Source organism: Mesoplodon mirus, assembly GCF_964341445.2.
Source record: "Mesoplodon mirus genome assembly, chromosome: 5".
Classification (NCBI taxonomy): Eukaryota; Metazoa; Chordata; class Mammalia; order Artiodactyla; family Ziphiidae; genus Mesoplodon; species Mesoplodon mirus.
In genome coordinates, this window is record NC_138980.1 from 127,721,585 (window position 1) to 127,739,390 (window position 17,806).

The 17,806-nt window shown below is 47.0% G+C and overlaps 1 protein-coding gene across 5 annotated transcripts in view; it reads right to left on the reverse strand.

Annotated features, from left to right (window-relative positions):
* The window catches only part of MAP1B (microtubule associated protein 1B), a 96,191-nt gene that overhangs the window by 17,316 nt on the left and 61,069 nt on the right, over positions 1-17,806 (reverse strand). For 4 of the 5 annotated variants that reach the window (XR_014293994.1, XR_014293995.1, XM_082620463.1 and 1 more), the window contains exons 3-4: positions 7,559-7,641; positions 4,957-5,097 (exon numbers count right to left, since the gene is read on the reverse strand). Coding sequence is in view for 3 of the 5 variants with exons in the window: in XM_082620463.1 (XP_082476589.1) it covers positions 4,957-5,097; positions 7,559-7,641 (224 nt within the window). In the remaining 2 variants the exon portion in view is untranslated. Of the gene's footprint in view, positions 1-4,956; positions 5,098-7,558; positions 7,642-10,924; positions 11,359-17,806 lie in introns of those variants that run through there. The other variant, XM_082620465.1, reaches the window with a different exon arrangement.

Below are 17,806 nucleotides of genomic sequence, written 5' to 3' on the forward strand. Positions count from 1 at the left end.
AAAAAACAGCAAAGAGGCTGGTGAATGGAAAACTATGACGTACAAGAGAAAGCAGAAAAGAAAGTCAGCACTGCCAGACAGGTTTTTTTTCACAGAGGGAAAATCCGGTTCCTTTGGAGAAGCAACAATGTACTGTGCATGAGACAAGAACACAGTCTCAGGCTGGAGAGAACCCGTCATGAAAGAGACAGATGGAAAGGGTCCAGGAGGAGGAGGAAGAACAAGCGCTACGGCCTTGGAGCAGCAGAGCAGAGACAAAGCCCCAAACTGGTCCCCCCAGAACCGGCTTCCAGACCTGTGCCAGCACGTACACTGGAGAGACAGGGCCTCAAGGGCAAAGACCAGGTCTCCAAAGTGCCCGCTCAACCAAGGAACAGGCAACAGCAACGAGGAGGAGCCAACAACGTGAGCAGTGACAAGGGAACCTGTGAGTAGTAGGTCCTAGACTCGGGACCTGAGGCTTCCTCTAAAAGAGTTTGCAGTTCATCACCATGACAAATGCTAGCTAGTAGAGCCCGTTATACTAAAAGCTCCTGAATAGGCGGAAACACGTCTTCTCTATCTCTGTTACCTTTGTCTCCCCAGTACATCGTCAGGCTCAGTCGATGTTTGTTGAACCTCACTGAACTTGGCCAGTTCGATACGTGCTGTCCTCCTGAAGTAGACACTTGGGAAGTGACCAGAGCCCACTAATACTTCTCAAGCACACTGACCGCTACCCTCCCCTTGTTCTTACAGAGACGGGTGGGTGACATGACCAGAAGGAACACTGTTTGGGGCAAAGATAGTCTTTTTTGTTCATTACCTTTTCTAATTAAATGCAGGCATACTGGAAAAGGAAGGAAGATATAGGAAATAAATGACTTTACATTAGATAATAATATTAATGAAATAAGATTGCAATTTCTAAACCATAGCCTACTAACTACATTTCCTTTTGTGGTGAGATTACTTGCTTGGCTAATGAGGAAGTACAGCAGACAGTGTATCTGTGGGTTTTAGCAAGATGTTTAACAGGATCTCTGCATGGTGTGGCAGTAGAATTGGGTGACCTGTAGCCAGCCATATAAATTCTGCTCCAGGTGAACCTGGAGGGAGGTCTACAATGGGCTCACTTATGTCCTGTTGGCGTTGATGTGAATGAAAAGGGTGAAGGCATGCTTATCAGATCTGTGGACAGCAGGAAAACAGGAGGCCTAGGCATCGTGGGGTGGCAGAATTAAGACATTTAGGAAAGCTCTTGACATTGGGATGATGATAACTAAGTCAACTCTAACAGAGGTATTCTAAAGGGATAAATGTAAAGTCCAATAAACCAGCTGGGAAAGCAGGATTGGGAGATGGGGCTTAGCAACAATATCCATGGAAAAGACTCACTCGGAGATTTTAGTTGACAGTCAAGTGCATTTATCATAAAGCTAAAGAAGCTTAAATTTCAAGGCTCCTCAGTGGCCTGGTCTCCTCCCAAAGTCCTGTACTTAATTGTGTATTAATAATTTTGTTTTCTTTTTCTTAAAGGGAACCCCCCCCCAAACTGTGTTAATTACAGAGCTCCTCAGAGCCTGCATCCCTTCTTCACTGACGTTTAATTGTGGATGGTGATGGTCAAAAGTTAGTTTTAGACTTATTAAATAGAAAATCGTATTGAAAACTGTAGAAGTCACTGACCCTCACACTCCTAACCTGGTCAGTGACCCCTGGAGTATGGTGTCCAGTGTGAGTCGTAGCATTTTAGAGAAACTGGACCAAAAACAAACAAACTGAAATTGCTCACTCCTCCTCCTTGGCCTTAACCTCTAAACGCTAGACCTGGGCCCCCTTCTCTTCTAACACATTCCTCCCTCTAGACTACTTCATCTGTTTTCTAATGTGCTGATGGCTTCCACATTAATGTCTCTAGCCCACTCTTAGTTCCCCAAGCTCTGGACTCCTATGTCTAATTGTCCGATAACGCCAAGGCACTGAAACATGGCCAAGACTGAGCTCCTGAGTTTCCCCCATCCCCACCCTACCCCCGTTTCCTGACAGTGGACAGTGACCAGAGAATGTAAGGAACTTTTAATATCTTGTTTCATGGAGAACACTGAGTAGAACTGAAAATGAATCTGGAGGGGAAAAAAATTGGCAGCACTGGTGAAGGGTGTTAAGACACTGTCAGGTGGAAAAGGGATCACATTCCTTCCATGAAGATACGATGAGACAAATGAGGAAAAACTTTCTAACAGAGAGAATGAAAAATGTCCCCAGGAGATGGTGATTTCACCATCCTCAGATTTCAGGGAGGGATGGGTTAGCCAGATGACTGTTCTATCTGTAGGCTCTGGTTTTGTCGTTGACCTCCAATGACTCACAAAAGCTGAAGCTCAAAATGCACTGATAATTCTATTTTTCAGTCCATTTATTTTTAGCTATTCTTGTTAAAAAATAATGTGTCATTTTTGGTTTTGCCAAATTGTGTTTCTGGATTCTCTGGAGTGACTAGTATGTTTCAAGGACTAAATAAAAGGAACAAGAGTAGACATCAAACGGCCTTTAAGATCCCTTAGTTACTGAGTCATTCTGTACTCAAAACCTTTTCCCAAGGCAACAATAGGCAGTCACAGCTCTAAAAGCCTGCTAACCATTGGCCTGCTCCAGTGGTTTCCAATCCACTTTGGCTATGGCATCTTTTCTCCAAAGTCCAGAATGTAAAAAAGGTAAAGGCCCAGGTACTCTGGTTGGGACAAGGAGACGTGAGTGAATTCTACCCTGTGTCTCCCCCTTTTCTTGTCTTCCCCCAGCACCCCTGACACCACTGATCTAGTCTGTAAGGGAAAGTTCTAGAGATCTTTTAACGTGTGTTGAGCATTACTTCTCCAAAGTGTCGGGGTGTGGGTTATGGGGCCGGCAGAGGAGAATACGACAGAGCCTCTGGCCTTTAAAACGCCTGCCTGGTATAATGAAAATGTGTACCCTTCCGAACATGCCTCAGTGATTAGAATTCAGCCCTTGCATGGAGCTTCCATTCTCCAGTTAAAGCTGTTTCTTTTTCTTCTGTAATTAGTGGTAAATTCTGATATATGCACAGTCCCTTGTGCTAAAATTCTACTTTTGTGGGCTAGTAAAAATGATTTAAGCAGCAGTCTTCACAACACTACCTTATTGACACTGCCTTATTTAAAGACAGAGAGAGAGGTATTATTTGGGGTCCAGATGGGTGGATTGTGATACCTCCAGATTTAAAATTCTGGCAATGACAAACCCTTTTGTTTACATATGTCCTCTGTTCTATTTTACTGTTAAAAAAAAAAAAAAAGACAAACCAGTGACATGGGGGTAGAAACCAACCACTAGAAACCAACTAGTGGAACTGCACAGGAATGTAGGAGAGGTACCTGTGTTCACGTAAATGAGCTGAGGGTTCAGGGCTGAACTGAACCTAGAGCAAGCCAGTTAACCGCCCACCCGTGGTACTGGGCCATGGGGCTGTTTCCAGGCCTCTGCAGCCCTCTCTCCCTTGCCCAGGCCAAGGTGCTGATAGTGGGTGTGACCTCTGAGCTACCAGACAGATGCCCAGCTGGCCCTGGGCAGAACACGAACCTGGGGACACAATCTTGCGTAAGATTCTGACAGTACAGTGATCACACACCCATCTCAGGGCAGCAGGGAGAGTGAGAATTAGAGCTCTGGCTTGGGAATCTCAATGCAATCAAACAAGGTTGTGAGGGAGCCCTGGGCCCTTTCTCACTGTGGGGGGAGCCTGGGCTATCTGCCTCGGGACCCAGATGACAATCATAACTTCTGAAAGCTGGAGAAAAATGTTCCTTTTTATTCCTCCCCAGTGAGTGGAGAAACAGTGATGTCATCCGACCAGTCTTTCTACAAAAAGCCTCCAGGTGAACCTAATGAAGCTGGGCAGTTCATTTACGGCTCTTGCCAATGATGCAAAGTACACAGAGGCCTCTCTGTGACTCTCGGGGCCAAGGAAGATTAAATGCAGAAAGACAGATGGCCCTTCCCAACATCCATGAGACTAAGACGCCGCCATCTCAGGAAGTTCTCAGGAAGATGGTTTTAAATAGATGTGGCAACTCCTCCTGTCAGCACATCCCTCAACCTCTCCATGTAGAAATCTGCCATCAGCTACGGGCAGCCCCAAGCTGCTATGGTGACAGCCCTGAATTGTCACTCTAACCAGGAGACAGAGGCACGTTATTTTGCAAAGAGAAGTTTCCCAACCAGATAAATTCTCAAGCAGAGATAACCAAATTCAAATGTTCGATCTGATTTTACCAAATACCACTAGTATCCATCCTATAATTTTCAAAACTTCACATGTATCATCCTTGAATAAGACATATTCGTTAGAAATATTAATGATCAGGCTTCAGTCCAGCTACTTTAACCATCCTTCTCTTGGGGCATGGACATGTCCCATAGACACACCCCATTTTCCTACATGCCCCCCTTTCTTGGGCTATTCAAGCAGCCCAAGTTCAAACACTGGGGCCAGGCATTAAAAGTAAGAGTAATGAGAAATTATTTTTACCAGGATAAGTAAGTACATGCACTGAAGGAAGAGATCAGGGCAGTTAAATCCTACCCAAAATCCAAGAGATCTTTGGAGTATTCTTTCAGAAAACAGGAAACCTGGGTTTTCTTTTGGACTCTGTCATTCCAAGTTTCTCCATCATCTCTGCCATCTGTAAAATGCTGACTGTTCCAACCCCCCTCCATCTGTATCTCGGGTACGTTCAGAATGGTTCCAATTAATTATAGATGAGTGCTCTAAATTCCTTGGGTGATGAGCCACAGGACTGCAGGACACTGCACCACGTGGTTCTGCTTATTTCAAAGGAGTGCAACACCCCCTCCCCACCTCCTCCTATCTCCCACGAGCGCTTTCAAAGATCAGCCTAAGGCTACAACAATAACCGAGCAACTGTAAAGCTTGGATACTCCCAGACAGGAGCCTACCTCTTGATCGGTGAAAATCTCTATGAAGTTCTGGAAGGAGAAAGAGCCGGACTGGAGAATGAGCTCTCCGGTATTTTCAAAGCACTGCCCCGTCAACACGAGCAGCTTGTGTCGGGCGGCGTCCGTGATCATTAAGCGCACCTGAAACAAAGCACGGGGAGCGTGAGCCATGGGGGGCACTGGAATCCCACCTTCAGGATTAGGCTGGCCCTTGGAGCTCTTGAAGTTTCTTACCAACAAGAATTATGCGTTCCCCGGTATTCACATTGCCCCTGGGGTGTTGGACAGAGCCAGTGACTGTGGTCACCAGCTGCCCATGAATGCCATTTTCCGAATCTGGCTACCACCAAGACAGTAGTAGGAGTTAACTTTCTCCCCTTAGTTTCCTTGTCTTTTTCAAAGCCGTCTCCACAGCTGGCAGTCCATTTGTCGCACAGCTGTGCCTACTAGCAGCGTGCAGTCGGTGACACAGGAATACCTCGCAGGCTGACTCACCAAGTACAGTCCAGGCCTCCCAGTTGCTGCCTCAGGAAGCACAGGTTTCCAGCCAGGGTCCCAAGTCAGCCCCTCCCACCCAGGACCCCTTTCCTGCCAAGCCATACACCGAACACACAGCTCCAAAAGCAGTCTCCAATGGGAGCAGCAAGGTGCCTAACGTTGAACTTGAACATAGACAAAAGGCTGCCCTGATCGGGAATCTTTTTAAATAGAATTGTAAACGGTTTGCACGAAAGAACTCTCTGTTCTTTAAGTGGCAGGGAGCCAGCCTGTCCTTCAGCAGAAATACCACTCCAAGCACCAAGGTTATTCATTCTGAGCCCAACTCAGTTCAGCACAAAGTGACTGCCAGGCATCATGCTAGGCACTAAGGGAGGGATGCAAAGTAAACAGGACGTGACCCACTGTCCCCACGAACCCCAGAGTCCAGGGAAATGCATGTGTGCCGGAGTAACTGTTCCAGCCCCATCTGCTCCACAGGCAAGCCTGGCTTCCTTAAAGAAATTCCTCATTTTTTCCTTCTTCATTTCTCACAGCTGTTCCAGGCAATCTGCCTGCACATATATTCAACGTCCAGCTTTTTTCAAGTTGCATCTACTTGCTGATTCTGATGGCCAAAGACAGATTGCTAGCCCATCACTTGCCTCACCTTGTGCCTTCAGGGATTGTCAGAGAGGCCCTGCTCCTCTGGAGCAGATGAAATGGGATCAAAACAGGCTGTATAATGATAGCCACAAAGTGGTAGCCAACCACATGTCCATCAACTGATGAATGAATAAATAAAAGTGGTATACCCATACATTGGAACACTATTCTGTCATAAAAAGGAATGAGGTACTGATATGGGCTACAATGTAGATGACTCTGGAAAATACTACATAAAGTGAAATAAGCCAGACACAAAAGGCCACATATCATATGATTCCACTGTCTGAAATACGTGCTCAGAATAGGAAAATCCATAGAGGCAAAAAGTAGATTAATGGTTGCCAGTGGTTGGGGGAATGGGGGTGACTGCTAATGGGCTTGGGGTTTAGGGGGGTGATGGATACATTCAGGAATTAGATACTGATGATAGTTGCACAATACCATGAATAGACTAACCCCCAATGAACTCCATACTTTAAAAGGATGGATTTTATGGTGTGTGAATTATATCTCAATTTTTAAAAACAAGCTACAGTCACAGAGATGCTCAGCATGGGAGAAGAGATGCTGTGGATACTGCAGGCCCCCGGGCCTGTGGCTTTTCTAACTAACATCCAAGAAGCAACTAAATCTCAAAGGTTCCAAACTGCAGTAAAGACAGTGGGAAATGGAGGTGAAACAGTTCTTCTAGCCTGGGTGAGCAGGGATTCTTGGCATCAGCCTAGTTCCTATCTTACAGTAGGCTCTGAAATACGCACTCTCTCTGGCAACAATTTCATATGGTGGTAATAAAAATATTAATACTGAGAAAAGCCAACATATATGTTTCGGTTGTCATATGCCATGCTCTGTTCTAAGCACTTGACACTTCTGGACACAAAACTAAATGTCAGTGCTATTATGATCTCCATTTCACAGAGGTGGAATGAGACAAAGAGATGGTCAGTGACTTGCCCAAGGCCACCAGTTAATAAGTGGCAGAACCCAGGCAGTCCGGCAGCAGAGGCCGTGCTCCTGGCAGCTGTGCTGCCCTGCCTTTCAACAGTGCTACGGGGGTGGGCAGGATGCTCTGAAGGAGGCTTGCGTCTGAGAAGCCATTTTTCTCCAAATGTGGGTCATGGAGGTCTCAGCCTGAAGGCTTGCAGTCTACTTCCCCTGCTACCTCCCAGCCAGGCCCCATCCCAGCAGCACACCCTCCGGGTACACCCCACATTCCACAACCCCTTCACCTCTACAAAATACTACAGTTCTGGCCAGTGTCTTCCACTCTGTCCTTACTGAAAGGGCCAGCCTCGGGTGGTACTGATGCAGAGAACCAGCCACTGACTAGGGGTACGGAAGCATCCCTGGACCCAGAATCTGTCTCTCCCTTGTCCCTCTCTTGCCACCTGCCCAGCCCCTCTCATCAGCTGGGTCTCCGTCCACTGTGTGAGGCCCTGCGGAGCCAGATACTTACCTCAGTGCTGACTGCTTCATCTGAGGGGTTGATCAGGACCACTGTTTCTAAAACGTCACTTCTGTGATGAAGGATCTTTTGTCCTGCAGGCACAAAAACACAGACAAAAGAGGAGACCTATAGCTTTTCCGAATTAAAACCGCCCCGCCTGCTTCTGGGACAGCAGAGGCGCTGCCGCCCAGGGCTCCAGGATTCCCCACTGTCCTGGGAAACACAATTGGTGTCACCAAACAAGATGGTCCGCGGCTCCACGGGCTCTCACAGCCCTCTAGTTGTCAGGGTTGATCGCCAGGCTGCCTGTGCACCAGGCTGCCTGTGTGCGTTAAGGGCGGTTTTCATCTGAGACAAGGGGTGGATGCCAGTAAAACTCAACAGGGCTCTTGACATTTCCTTTCTCATGGTAATTGAGGATGTTTCTCCGTATCAGCCTTTCTTCTGGTGAGAACGGCGCTGAGCTTAACTAGGAGCCTTACTATGAAATGAATGACATCCAGAAACCCCAGCTAACAATTAGCCCAACAACCAGAATGCCTGTCTGAGGCAGGCTTACAGTCTGTTGGGGTATTCATTCATTAATTCACTTGCTCATAGAAAAGTGCAGAAACTGTGAGCAAATAAAGATGGAAGAACAACTCTCCCTCTGGAGAGGGTGGCCAAAAAAAAAAAAAGACAAGCAAAGTGGATGGAGACCATGAAAGCAAGGGGACGTGGGGATGAAGGAGTCTGTCTGAGGAGGGCTGAAATTCTTCAGGGCTTTTGGCCACACCCCTGGCTCCCCACACCTGAAAGGTTTTAGGAACTTCATGTGGCTGAAACCACCTCCAGCCAGAGTGGTCTGAGGCCTATGGATAACCTTCTACAAGCGTCTCCCTCCTCAGACAATGAGATGAAAGTGATCAAGCGGATGTATGGCCAGAGTGGGTGATACATGCTCTGGCAGTGGGTGACGAACAGAGAGAGCAGCAGAGGGATGTCCCTCAGACACACGGCTGGGAGACACGTGCTTGGGATGGTGGAAAAGGAAGGACAATGAAACTCTGGTGACAGGAGGAAATGGAATAGAATCTGAGGGAGACAGACACCAAAGGAGAGTATACAAGAGAGGATGGCCAGAAAGCAACTGCTTTCCAGGCAAACAGTTCTTCAAAAAGCTAAAACAGAATTTCTATATGGCCTAGCAATTCCACTTTAGGTGAACTGAAAGTAGGAACTTCAAAAGAGACTTGTATGTCCATGTTCACTGCAGCATTATTCACAATAGCCAAAAGGTGAAGCCAACCCAAGTGTCCACCGATGGACAACTGGAAAACAAATTATGGTCTCTCCATGCAATGGAATATAATTCAGCCATAAGAAGGAATGAAGTTCTGATACATGCATCAATATGAACCTTGAAAACATGCCAAGTGAAATAGGCCAGACACTAAAGGACAAATAACTGTATGATTCCATTTATGTGAACTATCTAGAGTAGGCTAATTCACAGAGTCAGAGAGCAGATTAGAGATTTACCAGAGGCTGCAGGGGGAGGGATTGGCGAAGTTGCTGCTTAACGGGTACGAGTTCCTCTTTGGGGTGATGGAAGAGTTTTGGGAAGAGCAGTGATGTTGCATTAACACTGTGAATGTAATTAATGCCACTGAATTGTACATCTAGTAATGGTTAAAATGGCAAATTTTGTTTTTTATATGTATTTTACCAGAAATTTAAAAAAATTATTAATGCAGTGTATCAAAACCATTGAACAGCACATTTTAAAGGGGTGAATTATATGGTGTGTGAATTGAATCTCAATAAAGAGGTTAAGAAAAAAAGAAGGTGGGGCTTCCCTGGTGGCGTAGTGGTTGAGAGTCCGCTTGCCGATGCAGGGGACGCGGGTTCGTGCCCCAGTCCGGGAAGATCCCACATGCCGCGGAGCGGCTGGGCCCGTGAGCCATGGCCGCTGAGCCTGCGCGTCCGGAGCCTGTGCTCCGCAACGGGAGAGGCCACAGCGGTGAGACGCCCGCGTACCACAAAAAAAAAAAAAAAAGAAGGTGGCTTTAGTTAGGGCTTTTTTCCTTTATATCATCAAGGACCAGAAGTACTACAGAAACAGAATATGTTGAAATACTTACCACCATCACATTGACAAGCCCATTTTCCTCCACTGTCTTATCTTTGCTAACAGCTAATATTTACCAGTAAACCCCACATTAGAAATGGAAAAAGCCCAAACTAAATAATGGTTTCAGGCACTGTTCCAAGCACCTCACAAGTACTAACTCATTTAGTCCGCAGAAGAGCTCTATGACATAGGTACCATGATTATCCCCTTTTACTGTTGAGGACAGTGAAGCCTATAGAGGAGAACTAACTAGCCCCAAGTCACAGAACTAAGAAGCGGTCAAACTAGGACCTGCACCCAGGCTCCTGAGCCCTCCGCCTCACTGCTCTGTGGATGAGGGTTTGGAAAAACAGACATGGTGCAGACATCGAATGCCAAAGGGAGAGCTTGGGGAAAATCCAAAGGAATAAAATCAGAGATGTGCTTAAAGAATCAAGAATTCAGAAAGCATTAGGAGAAGAATATTGGCAAAAAGAAGAAAAAAAAAGGGAAGGTGACAGAACACCCACATAAAAGAGGGTAAAGTTAAGGGAAGGTATATGATGTTTTACTACAAATGGCTGGAAGTGAAGAAACTCCAAAACAGAACAATGTCACACAGTTCGAACAGGTGAAGGACTAAGCCTCAAGAAAAATAATTCAACTAAGCCATGGGAAAGAACATTTGTTTACTGTGAACGCTCAAGTCTGTAACTTATTAGACATGGCTTTTTCGCTTAGTTGTTTTTGCTTTTGACAAGCATGTGCGTTTCAAGCTAAAGCAAAAGAACATCAAACTGAATTAAGCAAATGATAAAATGACAATCAGCAAAACATAGAAAACCGTCCCTTTTCTAGATCCTTCCATCAGTGGCCTCCTTGAAACAAAGACTTCAGGAGCTTCAGAGGTGAGATAAAATTAAGTGAAAGCTTAAGACTAAGGAAAAGTGAGTGTTCATTTCCTTGATCGTACTTTTGATGTGACTCTTTTTGGCACCCAAAGCCTCGGGCAGCATAATGCCAAGGTAGGGCTGTGGTCATGGCTATACTCTGTAGGAACCCACAAAAGTAGATCCAGCGAGGTACATGGAAGCAGCTCCTTCCCCAGAGCTCCTTTCTTTCCTAAGTGATCTACACAGTGCCCAGACCCTGCCAGCTGCACCCTCCCAAATGCAAGTCCAAGCACAAAAGCCCAGCACCGCCTGAGCTTTTGCCCCAGCACCCCCTCCCCAAGACACGCAGTGAGGACCCTCCTGCCAAGCCCCCTGGAAAGGGGTTCTTACCATCCTCAAGAAGTTCCTTTCCTCTTTGGCTTCATCACTTGCAAACAACACAAATGCCATGTGACAGCTGCCGTTTACCTGTACTCCTTCCAAGTCAGTTTTTGGACCTGTTGGCTCAGGAACTCAACCAAGGATGTTTTTTCTGCCCATCTTTGGAAATACGGACAGCAGTGACACAGACATGCACCAAGATGCCATAGCTGCTCCTTCAACGAAAGCCTTTTTAAAGGATGGGATTTGAATGAAGAAGGGGATTTAAAGAGAGAGAGAGAGAGAAGCTTCAAGCTCTCATCACAGCTGACTGTTGGCCAGATTCTCGCCCCAGACGACTGACAACGTAAGCAGGGGCCGGGCCTTCCTGGCATCTGGCAAACCCAGGGCCTGCACGAGGGGCCCGGGCAAGCCATGCCCGCACTCCCACATCGCCAGGAGAGTGGGGTGCCAGCTCTCCTGGCGGCAGGCGGCTCTGGGCTCAGGCTGCTGCGACGCTCACGAAGTTGCATATTTGGGGAATGTTTCACGCTGGGAAACAGGCCAGGCATTCTGAAGGAGAGGCCACCACCCTCGCCTGCAGAGGTCTCATTCAGTTGCTTCAGAAAAGAAGTTCCCAGAAGAGAAAGACAACACGGTTGCAGCCTCTCTCTTTGCCATTATCGCCTGCATTCTCCAGAAACAGCTCCCAGGGGAACCATTAGGCAGCCCAGATGAATAGTCAGGTCTCCTCAGCACTGGTCTGGGGGCACCAAAAGCGGGGGCTTGAGATGGACTGATTGTGTCACTTACTGCTGTGATAAGAAAAAGGTCTTTGAGGGCTTCCCCACAAAACTCAGGGTAATTGTGAAGGCTCAATCCTGGGCGGCAGGGAGGGCGGGGGGGACTGTTATGTGACAAAAAGGGGTCTGCTCCACCTTGGAATCAAAAGAGGAAGGCCTGGGGACCCCCTGAAGCAGCAGGGCCTCACACACAATGAGACTTTTGTCTGTGGGCTCCCAAAGGCTATGCTTAAAACTCAAATAAGCCTGTATTTTTCAGTTATTGTTGGACCCTTTTTAATGACTGAAATTCTGACAGATTAACTCAATCTATGTGTCTTGTAAGGTTGGGCTGTTTTAGTGGTTTACGTTTTACTGTATCCAGGTGACTTTGAAATCTCTGAAAGCAAAACGTCATTTTCTAGGTATGTAATTTTTAGGATGCTAATAGGGTCTTATCTCCACAGAATTAATATTCATCTAAAGACACACACACGCACACACACAGGCTCTCTCCTGGTTTCAGAAGGGTCTGACCGTGGCTAAATTAAAAGACACGCACTGTTGAGGAACAGCCATAACCAAGCCCCATAAAACTCAGAGCCTTCTCGCCGGCACACAGCTGGCCCTTCTCTCCCACACACATCTCACACGTCGGCCCCAGAACACCGTGGCCTAGGAGGTTGCGGCATCTCTGCTGCCAGAGCAACACCAGCAATGGTCTCAGCCCAGGCAGGCAGCCGCTTAATGAAAAAGCTGAGCGCAAAGGAGAGAGTGCTGGGCCCAAGTTGCAGGAGCGCTAAGAGATGGGAGAAAATCCTTGATGAAAATAATAACTAGTAATGCTAAAACCTTTTAGACTGTCTTTAAGAGGAATGATAACTATATATCTTGGGGATGAATATGTAATTTCCATCTCCATTAATGATCACAATCCAGAACCTTATCCCTACAACTTGCTTTTCCTAAAAAATGAACTCTTGTGAGCATAATCAAGAAATGGATATGAAGAATAAAGACAGCTTCTGTATCCATTCAGTACCGAGGGCGGATGAGGAGAAGGGTCCTGAATCACTGATAGGGACGGACCAGTTACTGGGCCGGGAGAAGGAGAGCCCTCTGCCCGCCAGCTCCCGCCGCTGCCCCATCTTCACCCACAAGTCCTCCAGCCCCTGGCCCTGGTGAAAATCAGAGTGGACTCTTTGTGGAAAAGGAATTTGATATAATGATTTAGCACTACAAAAAGGTCCAATGTGAAGAAGCAGAAATCTTAGAGAGGGTTAAAGAAGATTCTAGAGTTAGAAAGGGAAATGCGTGGGGTAAAGAAGGACTGTGGTTATTTAACTAAAGGTAAGGTTTGGTCGATCAAGAAAAGCCCGCAAGCACAGAAGGACTTGAGGTTAGAGTCTGTTTTCCTCAGAGGGAAGGGAGGGAGGGAGGAAAGAAAGAGAAAAGGACAGCAGTGAGAGCTCTCCAGCTCTACCCTTTCACCAGAGTGGATTCTCCAAGAGGAAACCTCTCACCTCCAACCCCGACGTGCAGAAAACACCCCCCAGGGTAAAATGTAGCAAAATGGATGAAAGCAAGAAGCGAACGGTACTCAGTGCAGGAACTAAAAATTCATCACCAACTGGTCTTCCAGCAGCTTGTTTCATAGCAGCTTTTTATTAGGAGTACCGTCCAGGCCTCCCTTCGGCAGGAATCCATGTAATGATGTCAAGCAATGGGTGAAGTGATGGGAGACGTCTGAAGAGAAGGGGAGCTGCTACGTAGGGACGGGGGACACCTGAATCTGTCAGGCTTTCTGGGGAGTCTTCCTTTCTTCCAGTGCCCTCACAGAAGCCCCTCCACCCCTCTCGCCCAAGGCCAGGGCACAGAGCAGGCCCGAGGCCCAGCCCGGCGGGAACACGGCTCCCAGCTGCCTTCCCACAGCGGGGGACGGAAGAGCGAGTCAGGAGGCTGCACCGCAGCGCACAGGCCCGCTCCCAAGAGCCTCTGCTGGTCCTCCCTGGGCTCCTGCTCGCACCCCATCACTGCTAAGCAAGAAAAACAGAGAGAGAGAGGCAAGGCAGGGGTCGTGGGTTACTGGTAACAGTGCTTCTGCGAGGCCACAAGGCGCAGACGTCTCTTCCAGGGGCTCCCGCGGGAGGGCTCAGGGGAGGATCCAGGAGGAGGGCCGAGGAGCCCACCTAACAGAAGCCTCCCCTGGTTCCCTGGAATAAGAAACACCTCAGACAGAGGGAGAAAGTGACCACGAGGAGGGCTAGACAGCTCAGTCCCTCGCCCCTGCCACTGAGGCGCCCTTAAAACACAAAAGTGCTGGGAGACTCGGTATCTCCTGATTCCATGGTCCCCAAAGACCAACCGTGTCAGTGCGGCCCACAGGACACCAGCGGTCAGGGAGACGACACAGATCCCCTCCCCAGGACAGTAAAACTCCTAATGCTAGAGGGAGTTTGATTTCCCAGGGCTCTCACACATCGAAATCAACTCTCTATCTTTCTCATCTGTCTGTTCTTGCAGCTTGCAGCCTGGGGCTGGGAAGAGGACCCTTTCCAGGCAGGGTGTGCCAGAGGCAAGGGGGAACAAGGGGGGAAAGACAGCAGAAGCATGACCCAACCCTGCGAGCTGGTTTTCAGGTCACACAGGTGTGGGAGCACCTTCTGTGTGCTTCCCGCTATCCCACCTGGATCAAAAAACACCTAAAATAGGAGGCAAACGCGTGGAAGTCAGAGCATCCAACTCTTTGATCACCAGAGAGCCCATCACAAGGACACAGCAGTAAGCCCTTCTGCCTGTAGACAGCTTCAGAGTTCCCAAAGCACTTTGTCCTCTGGGTAGGGGTGCCCTGTTTAATCCTCATAACATTCCTGTGAAGGGGTGGGAGCAAATATTCTTTTCCCCTCTTCATGGACCAAACATCTGAGGTCTAATGACTTGCCCAAGGCCTCACCGACAGTACCGGAGAGCTGGACTAGGACCCATGTCACACACCATGCAGCCACTCATGGCCAAGGCTGTGACGCTATCCTTTTCTCCCTCTTTTCCTGATCCACCTCGTCCAAAATAAAGGTTTTCAAGTTGTGATGCCAAGATTCTCCTTTGTAAGCCATAAACATGCAGTCTGGGTCAGCCACTGGTCAGCCAATGCCTGCCCACTCACTCACTCACCCTTCCAGCGGGCACACTGGCCTCCCACACACCCCGAGGCCAATTCCCTCTTTGTTTCTGCTGCACAATCGGAGCCCAGTTCTCTCCCACCTTCCCCCTGAAATTCCTGGAAATGGTGTTTCTTTTCTGCTGGAAATACATTTTTTCTGTTTCTGCATTTGTTTCAACCCCGATGTATGTTCCTGAGTGTCAAGTCACTCCCCAACTTTTCAGTGTTTGTTTTTTTTTTTTAAGAGAATAAGAACTCAAATTCCATTATAAACAAGTTCAGGAGACTTCACAAATAATTTTTTAAATTTAAATAAGTTGATCATTGCTTGGGAGTTTTTTTCAAAAACTTAGATTTCTGCATTACAGAGAATTTAGTTATAACGGAATTTGAGTCTATACCTATTTTTCTTTACATTTTCTGGACTGCACTATCTTTCTTTTTTGTTGTCATTTGGTTTGGTTTTTCATGTATCTGCTGGTCCTTCCACCCCCATCATTCTCCTGGGTTCTCTGCCATCTTCTGCTTTATGTTTCCCTGACCTTTAGATGCCCAGATAAGCAAACAGCCCAAATTGCCCAGACTTCCGAGGCTCCCTCGCCCCAAGCACGTTCACCGCACAAAGGTGCAGGCACCCTTGTTCCTGGGGGCAGGGGGAGCCTCCTTTTGCATTTCCTTCCCATCCTGTTCCAGCTGCTCACACTAGGAGCACAGCTCGTGAGGAAATGGGATGCCAGGGACAAAAGGTCTGATTCCTTTTGCAGGGTTCCCACAGTGCGCCGTTTTTCTAAATCCTCTCTTCGGGGTTTTCTCCTACCCAATCCTGTTCTCCTAGGTAAATTTCTTCCCTTTCCCCACTCCCTTTTCTAAGGGTCTCAAGACAGAGAGGGATGAGAATCCAGGCTATCAAGGGTTAGAAGTGGAAGAGAGTGGAAGAAAGCTGTTTGTTTCCTTTTTCTTTCCCCCTGTTTTATGCTCTGGCTGAAAGAAGTAGAAATAAATCTCAGAGATGGTGTTGATGAAACTCTGGCTCCCTGGAAAGCATCTACAGGGAAACAGTAGCACCCAATGTTGGCACCAGCTGAGGGTGATAACCTGAAGGTTGTTTCTTCAAAATGTACAGAGGCTACAGATTAAAAAAAAAAAAAAAAAGGCACACCTAGTGAAGGGCGATGTATTAACCTGTCAGGGCCGCCAACTCCAGAGATCAACATCTATCTAGCACTTTACCATTTGCAAAGCGCCTTCCTCTGTGCTCAGCCATTTAAACCTTGATGAAGGTGTTCCAAGTCTATGAACCCGGTCCTCTGGGCTACAGCGAGGGGGGAGGTTTGAGTGCCCTGTTCTCAACGAAACCTGCTGCAGACAAAGAAAAATACGGATACGCTCCTCGCATAAGACAGGAGTCCTTTCTGCCTCTGAGATGCAAGGAGTCGGGCAGGCCAAGGAGAGAACCTCCTACCCATGAGCCTTGAGAAGGACTTGCCAGCTCTGTGGAAGAAGAAACTAGAATTTCCTCATCCCATAGAATGGGGGGAACTGAAGGAGCCCTGGCAACATTGCACCCCACTCTTCTCCCTCTACAGGAGAGAAAGCCGAGCCTCAGAGGCACAACGGCCCATCATAGGCGACTGTTGTATTTATACAGCTGCCAAAGGCAATTCCTATGCATATTGTAGACAGTTCTATCTGGGGGTAGGTGCTAAAATACTAACACTATCTTTCATTATTATGCACTTGGTGGCTTATAAAATCTTTTCTACTTTGCATGTTATCTCAGAGCATCACAAAGATCAACTGTTATAATTATTCCTTTTTTACGGATGGGGAAATTGAAGCTGATGAAGCAGGTTGTCTAATAAGAGTTAGCTGTCTTATCCAGCAACACAGGGATAAAATAAGCTGTTGAACTAGGTTTTAAATCTACAGCCCGTCTGAATCCTGATCCCCATTCTTGTCACTGCCTCCCAATGCTTCTCAGATTACTTTAGGAGTTTACAAGGTCTGAAACCTTGTTTTTTAAAAATAAGGTTTATCTGAGATACATTTCTCCTAGTATATTATAGAATACTACCAGAATTGGGGACCCAGGTTTGGAAATTCTTTTTGTATTGAGGGATACCTGCCATGTTCCAGGTACCCTGCCAAGTATTAGGTTAAACCATAAGATTGCCAATATTAGCTACTTTTTAACTCAAAAAATGACACTTTCCTATGGTTCAACAATTAGACCTCACTTTCTTGAGATCAGGGTAGGTTTCGGAGAATGTTTTTTAATCTTACTGGTCTTTTCTTGCCTTTGTAAGAGATGTTATATCTCCTGTTTATTAAGACAATGTGAATTACTTAGAGAACACACCTTTCTAAAGTTTAATTTGGACAAATTAGTGCTACCTTCATAAACTAGCATTGAGATTAAAGCACGAATGGGATGCTATACCTACCCTGAAGGGAAGATAGTTTCATGGGAAGACTTGGAATTTTGACAGTGTCTAATTTGGGAAACGTAAGTCAGAAGTAGTGTCTGACACACAGCAGGGAGCTCAATCAATATTTGATAAAGGAGTGAGTAATAAAAATGGCTAAGATATACTGAAACCTGCCCTGGGTCAGGCACTGACCTAAGTTATTTATGCGTGGTTAACGCATTTAATCTGCACATTAACCCTATGAGGAAGTCATTAATCCCATTTTACAGATGAGAAAAATGAGGCACAGGGTAGTTAAGCAATAGCCCAAGGAAATATTAATGAAGGATGGAAACCTGGGTGGTTAGTGTCCAGAGCCCAGGCTCTTAGCCAAAAAAGTCATTTTAAACGGGAGGGAGGAGGGAAGACAGAAGACAGTGAGTTCGATTTGGGGCACGCTGAGTTTGAGGTCTCTCCCGTGGGAGAGCCAGGTGGCTCTGTCCAATAGGCAGGCAGAAACGTGGATCTGTTGCTGAGGCCATAGGTTGGGCCATAAGACAGA